The 7,702-nt window shown below is 42.8% G+C and overlaps 1 protein-coding gene across 1 annotated transcript; it reads left to right on the top strand.

The window, feature by feature from the left end:
* Window positions 1–3,128: 3,128 nt before the first annotated feature.
* LOC125531050 (protein STRICTOSIDINE SYNTHASE-LIKE 10-like) lies at window positions 3,129–4,306 on the top strand. Its single transcript, XM_048695461.1, has one exon. It carries the CDS (start codon window positions 3,351–3,353, stop codon window positions 4,260–4,262), a length of 912 nt encoding a protein of 303 aa, XP_048551418.1. The 5' UTR covers window positions 3,129–3,350; the 3' UTR covers window positions 4,263–4,306.
* Window positions 4,307–7,702: the final 3,396 nt, after the last annotated feature.

The raw sequence follows: 7,702 nt of genomic DNA, 5'->3' as shown, positions 1-7,702 counted from the left end.
CGGATTTCGGAGGGGGTCTTTATATAGGCATAGGAGGAGCTAGGAGAGTCCAAATGAGGTGCGGTTTTCGGCCACACGATCGTGATCGAACGCTCTAGATGATGGAGATGGTTTTGGTGGGTTTTGGGCCAAAAAGGATGGGTGTTGAGCTGCAACACACACGAGGCCTTTTCGGTCCCTCGGTTAACCGTTGGAGTATCAAACGAAGTCCAAATGGTACGAAACTTGACAGGCGGTCTACCGGTAGTAAACCAAGGCCGCTTGGCAAGTCTCGGTCCAATCCGGAAATGTTTAATCCCCACACACGAAAGAAAGGTAGAAATGACCACCAGAGGAGAACGAAGCGCCGGAATGCAAAACGGACAACGGGGAAAATGCTCGACTGCATGAGATGAACACGTATGGAAATGCAATGCACATGATGACATGATATGAGATGCATGACAACAACAACAACACACGGAGACAAAAACCCAAACCCGAGAAAATAAAATAACTTAAGGCCGGAAACGGCAAGAGTTGGAATACATATTGGGAAAGTCATATCTGGGGTGTTACAAAGTACTTCTAGTTTCATACTTGTTCTAGGTAAAGCGAATGTCAAGCGTGCTTAGAGTTGTATCGGTGGTCGATAGAACTTGAGGGAATATTTGTTCTACCTTTAGCTCCTCGTTGGGTTCGACACTCTTACTTATCGAAAACTATTGCGATCCCTATACTTGTGGGTTATCAACATGCCATGCAATTATTTGTGCAATGTCCGATTGCTAGTCGATTCCTAGCCGAGCGCGGGTGAAGCAAGGGAAATAAATGTGAAAGGATGGAATATCTCATCACTCGGCGTCCACCGTTGAGAGTCGATGTGAAGCTTATGGGCTCGGTCCAAGCCTGTATATTGTCGGTCGACGCCACCAACCAAAGGCAATATATATAGGGGGGGGGTGCTCGGAGATCCTTGTATATAGTAGTTATACGATTTGGTGTAGGTTAGTTGTTGTCCTTGTGCGTTCTTTATTTTTATGTTGTATCGGAGACCCGCTAGCAAGTAGCATCCGATGGTTGCCTTCCATCTCTTATGATTGTTCTCCTTGGAGGATGACAGCCACCGACGACGGATCCAAGAGAGATCTCCAAATAAGCCCGAGAGGCGGGTGGATCTGGTGAATATGGAGGATGCTCCCTCCCTAGTAGTTTTGTCGTGGTGGTGGGGGGAAGAGAGGCAACCATTGAGTCTATTCCCAGCTCATTTAGATTGACCTCGGGCCAGAGGCGGGTCTCCGGCATTGGAACCGGAGCAAGTGCAGCTCCTTTGATGCGATCTCATCCTCAATGAGGTGCCACGGTGAAGCTACGATGTTCTTTGAATCCTACCGGTTTTGGAAGTAGTCTTCCGGCTTCAGCCGCTTCATCGTTCTCCATTCTGCATGAAGGGCGACCCTCATGAGTTCCAACCACTTAATGATTCATGGTCTCCCTTTATTCCTCCTGGCTATGATGCCTGACGGGAGGTAGCTTGGAAACAACTCGACACTTTTTTCTCCTCTCTCTCCAGCAAGGGCTAGAAACAGAGTGATGCCTTAGTCTTCATCCCAAGCGATAGTGTCCCCAGCGATGGAGATTTCGGCTTGGCATTGAAGCCTAGAATAAGACGGACCCAATTGCTTTCCACAACTCGTGTCCATGTCTTTTTCGTAAAGTCTTAGGTTGAGTTGTAATTTTATGTTATTTGAAGATCCTTGGGTAAGCTGTTTTCACTTGAATAAAGTAGTTTCTGGGCCCTTTGGGACCCCTCTCTTGTTCAAAAAAGAAAAGAATGTGACATGTGCATAATGTTTCAAATATTTTGAATTTTACATCATTACGAATGATTTCAAGATATGTTTTGTGCAAATGAATATCTTTGAAGTATGATGGCATCGGTTATGAAAGTTATTAACGTAGATTCAAAAACTCGCTTCAGTAGATAACGTATTTTGCATGAGATAAATGTGTTCTACCATCTTTGATAAAAATGTTCATGTAAGTTGAATAAAATATAAATGTGTGCCAAGCACAACGTTCACACAAGTTTAAAAGTATTATTCACATACAAAAAATGTTTAGTAGATGACAATAACTTAATATATACTCTACTATTCTACTACACAGTCCATGAAGCATTTTACTGTGCTTAAGTGAGTGTTCATGACACTAGTTAAATTTTTTTCAAACAAAAATGATTAACTTTGTGTTAATTTTTTCGTCAAAGCAAAAAAAAAAGGAAAGGAAAAAACATGGACAAATATCCGGAAGGCCCATACATAGCCCATAAAACAAATTACGGTAGAGCAAGCCTAGCAGAATATCTACGTGGCTCAGTAAGGGGGCAAACCATTTTTTTTTCAATTTTCCTCATAAACAAACAGCGGGTTGATTCTACGAATTCTCATTTTTTTTTTGAAAAATTTCTGATGGATGGGCACAAGCAGTATTGTCTTTATTAGTAGATATAGCTAAGATATAAGATATATTTCAACAGATAAAAATGTTTTGCATGGAATTAATGTGTTTCAACATCTTTGAAAAAAGAGTTCATGATTGTTTAATAAAATATACATGCATGCCAAATAAAATGTTGACGCAATTTTCTTTAAAACAATTTATAGGAGAGATATTGTTATGTGTAACAAAATACGTCAAAATATATTATGCTATGCAAGTAATATGTTAATGTATTTAAAAAATGTTCACGTCACTTGTTAAAATATTTTCAATTTTACATGATTATGAATGATTTCAAGGTATGTTTTGTGCAAATAAATATCTTTGAAGTATGACAGCATCGGTTATGAAATTTATTCATGTATGTGAAGTAAAATGTTCATGTGTGTTCAACAGTTGCTCAAGTAAATTCAGAAAAATCGTTCCAGTAGATAAAGTGTTTTGCACGAGATAAATGTGTTCTACCATTTTTGAAAAAAGTGTTCATGTAAGTTGAATAAAATATAAATGTTTGCCAAGCAAAACGTTCACACAAGTTTAAAAATATTATTCACATAAGTTCATGTATAAGTTTTTTTTTCGGTCAACGAAAAAAAAAAGGAAGGGAGAAAACACACGGTCAAAAAGCAGCACCGAGGCAGCCAGATCGCCGGTGTTCGCAAGGACCAGGTCGAGAATCGGAATAAGTCGAGGACACGGATAGGGACTCGTACTCTCGCCGTCGCCGAGGAGGACGGCCGACTCTTGCCGGGACTCGGACCCCTCCAGCGTTTATATAAGAACAGAGGCACCCCATCGAGCCAACACCACACAACACGTCCGATCAAAGAAACACAAGCTCTCGAAACAGCTAGCGAAGCAAGTCAACAATGGCGAGCGGCAGGAGGGATCTCGCCGCGGCGACGATCTCGCTAGCCGTGCTGCTCCTGCTCTTCTTGCCTAGCACCGCCGCCGCCGCCAACGTCCCAGGGAACGGGCACAAGCTCGGCTGGTCGACGTACACCTACAACCCCGACTACAGCAGCGAGGCGTGCACGGCGTCTCTCCTTCGCCCGGAGACTGCCACCGAGGGCCGCTGCGGCCGGCCGCTCGGTCTGCGGTTCCACCTCAAGTCCGGGTACCTCTACATCGCCGACGCCTACAAGGGGCTCATGAGGGTCGCGCCAGGCGGCGGGGAGGCAACTGTGCTTGTCACGGAGGTTGACGGCGTACCTCTCCGCTTCACCAACGGGGTAGACATCGACCAGGTAACCGGAGAGGTCTACTTCACCGACAGCTCCAGGAACTACAATAGGTCGCAACATGAGATGGTCACAAGAACCGGAGACTCGACGGGTCGGCTACTGAGGTATGACCCACGGACAGGAAAGGCCGTCGTGCTCCAGGTCGACATCACTTACCCCAATGGCCTCGCCATTAGCGCTGATCGGACACATCTCGTCATCTCATCGACCGGACCGTGTAAGCTGCTACGATACTGGATCAAGGGCTCCAAGGCGGGCACCATGGAGCTATTCGCCGACCTCGCTGGCTATCCAGACAATGTGAGGCCCGACAAGAAAGGAGGATACTGGGTGGCACTACACCGTGAGAAGGCTGAGCTCCCATTTGGCGTTGATAGCCACCTGCTAGCATTGAGGATCGATGCCGATGGAAAAATAATCGAGGAGATGCGGGGACCAAAGGGTGTGAGGCCGACCGAGGTGGTGGAGAGGAAAGGCGGCAGACTATTCATGGGATCTGTCGAGCTTCACTATGTGTCCGTCGTCACGCGTAAATAGAGAAATCAATTAGTAGAGATGTATTGAGTTAGGATAGGTTTTCATGAAACACGCGCCTTTTAAAAAAAAAATTTGTTATGATTTTGTCTTGACTATTTTATTTGTAAGACTGTTAGTCTATTGTATTAATATATGATTTTACCAATTGACAGTGTTGTTTTATTTTTTTTCCAATATAATGTATGGAACAGTTTTCTCTGTAGAACTAGATAGTAGCAGATGTGTGAGCTTGAAAGACAGAAAAAAGCACTAGCATTGTTGTGAACGTCAAATATATAGTTAGCATAGGAGTGCAGGTTAATTCTCACATAAACGAGACTATGCAATCTTGGAAAAACAGAACGAATTTGTAAGAGAAATCAATTTGTTGACAAACTGGAAATCAGCCGAGTGATGGTTAGCAATATATATCTACGTCACGCTGCTTAGGTAACGAACCATATTATCACGAACCAATTTCATTGGTTTTCTTTATTTCTAACCATAACCCTGAATTAGCTAATTCATAAATCAAGGAAAAACTTGGCCTAAAACATTTGAGTTGTTACTGAAAATAAATAAGATACAGGGTTCGCTAAAGAATTGAAGCTGCACAGTCAGAACTTTCCCCTTTTTCAATTTATCTATCTCTTCTAATACATAATTGCGGTGTTTAAGTGCAGTGCACAAACACTCCAATATTTCACTTAATTCATGATCCTTACCAAAAATAAGTAAGATACAGGTTCACTAATGATTTGAAACTTAATAGCAGTCACAACTTTCCCTTTTCCAATTTGTATGATCTTTTTTTTCGCGAATACGCAAAGCTTGCGTATCATTGCATTGATAGAAAGAAGTAGAATGAGTACAAAAGGGGTACAACACATAACACGAACGCAGGAAGGCGTGTACATGGTGCCCAGAGGAGAGAGAGACAGGGGACGAGAGGATACAACACAGCTAAATCAGCCAGACCCTAGCCAAGAATGGTAATGCCAAACCAACAAGAATTCCACCATCGTCCGAGCCGAAAACGGGGACACCTCGAGTGAGCAAGATAGTGCCTTCAAGAAGGAAGATGATGCCAGGACATCGCCACTATCCGGTCCGGGGGACCCGGACCTAGGGTTTCCCCTGAGCTCGAAGAGGGGCTAAGCTGAAGGCCTTCGCAGCGCCTCAAAGAAGGACACGACACCCGCGGGCGCCATCGCTGCCAGCACCGGCAAGCCGAGCAGGCATCTCTCCCTGGCCTAAAGCTGAGCAATCCCATAGCCGCCAAATCCGGAAACGTAGTTGGGGAGGCCAACGCTAGTCGAAACCACCATGTCCGGAAGGGGTAGGCGGGCTGCACCTGCCGCCGGAGGATGGCACCTCCTCCGAATCCACGAGCGTAGGATCAGGCAAAAGGGGGAAGCTTTGAGGCGTACTGGGTAGGGCGGGCGACGAGGCGAACCACGCGGGGGTACCGGGGCGACGGCGTCCAGCAACGATAGCAAGCGAGGACTGGAGGATGCAGATCCAAACTGCTGTGGCCTTACCGACTAAATAACACTCAACCTTGTAGTTGGACAATGTTCTGTGTGAGTCATATTTGGACCCCAGCAATTAGCATCACAATGGACAAACTAGCTTCCCACCATATTTGCAATCATACATGTTTGGATGGTGGCCTTATGTCGTTTTAGACGATTAGCTGATAATTCTTCTGGAGTTGCTTAGTCGATAATATATATCCAACTATTCATATCCTTTCCACATGTTGGATTACACATTGAACCACACCTAGGCTACAAACTATGACTTTGTACCATCAATCAATTTTCTTTAGGTTGCCTAGAAAAAAACCCGGGGTAATTTTGTCTCTCTTACGTCATGAAACGTATCGGTAGCTTCAAACTATGCAACATGATGTACTCAGTCAGTCTAATATAAATTTATCTCTTTTACGTCATGAAACGTATCGGTAGCTTCAAACTATTTCCCGGTGTTGTTCTTTTGTAAAGGGTACTGATGCATCTCGAAGTACTCAGGCAGTCTGATAAACTATAATTTTGTCTCTTTTTCGTCATCAAACCTAAAGAATTGAAGCTGCACAGTCAGAACTTTCCCCTTTTTCAATTTATCTATCTCCTCTAATACATAATTGCGGTGTTTAAGTGCAGTGCACAAACACTCCAATATTTCACTTAATTCATGATCCTTACCAAAAATAAGTAAGATACAGGTTCACTAATGATTTGAAACTTAATAGCAGAGTCACAGCTTGGGGGGGGGCAATTTGTATGATCTATCTGTTCTAATACATAAATGTAGCGTTTAAATGAAACACTGCAATAATATTTCACATAATTCATGATCTTTACCGAGCTATGACTTGGAACAAATATAAAATAGTACCGACTAAATAACACTCAACCTTGTAGTTGGACAATGTTCTGTGTGAGTCATATTTGGACCCCAGCAATTAGCATCACAATGGACAAACTAGCTTCCCACCATATTTGCAATCATACATGTTTGGATGGTGGCCTTATGTCGTTTTAGACGATTAGCTGATAATTCTTCTGGAGTTGCTTAGTCGATAATATATATCCAACTATTCATATCCTTTCCACATGTTGGATTACACATTGAACCAAACCTAGGCTACAAACTATGACTTTGTACCATCAATCAATTTTCTTCAGGTTGCCTAGAAAAAAACCCGGGGTAATTTTGTCTCTCTTACGTCATGAAACGTATCGGTAGCTTCAAACTATGCAACATGATGTACTCAGTCAGTCTAATATAAATTTATCTCTTTTACGTCATGAAACGTATCGGTAGCTTCAAACTATTTCCCGGTGTTGTTCTTTTGTAAAGGGTACTGATGCATCTCGAAGTACTCAGGCAGTCTGATAAACTATAATTTTGTCTCTTTTTCGTCATCAAACCTAAAGAATTGAAGCTGCACAGTCAGAACTTTCCCCTTTTTCAATTTATCTATCTCCTCTAATACATAATTGCGGTGTTTAAGTGCAGTGCACAAACACTCCAATATTTCACTTAATTCATGATCCTTACCAAAAATAAGTAAGATACAGGTTCACTAATGATTTGAAACTTAATAGCAGAGTCACAGCTTTCCCTTTTCCAATTTGTATGATCTATCTGTTCTAATACATAAATGTGGCGTTTAAATGAAACACTGCAATAATATTTCACACAATTCATGATCTTTACCGAGCTATGACTTGGAACAAATATAAAATAGTACCGACTAAATAACATTCAACCTTGTAGTTGGACAATGTTCTGTGTGAGTCATATTTGGATCCCAGCAATTAGCATCACAATGGACAAACTAGCTTCCCACCATATTTGAAACATACATGTTTGGATGGTTATCAGCGCACTGTGGTTATCAGCGCATCATTTCCTCAAAGAGTGAAAGAGATATCCCCCCTCCCCCCGACCTC

Source organism: Triticum urartu, unplaced genomic scaffold (assembly GCF_003073215.2).
Source record: "Triticum urartu cultivar G1812 unplaced genomic scaffold, Tu2.1 TuUngrouped_contig_6756, whole genome shotgun sequence".
Lineage (NCBI taxonomy): Eukaryota > Viridiplantae > Streptophyta > Magnoliopsida > Poales > Poaceae > Triticum > Triticum urartu.
The sequence above is the reverse complement of the archived record's forward strand: the minus strand, read 5'-3'. Positions and strand labels throughout refer to the sequence as shown.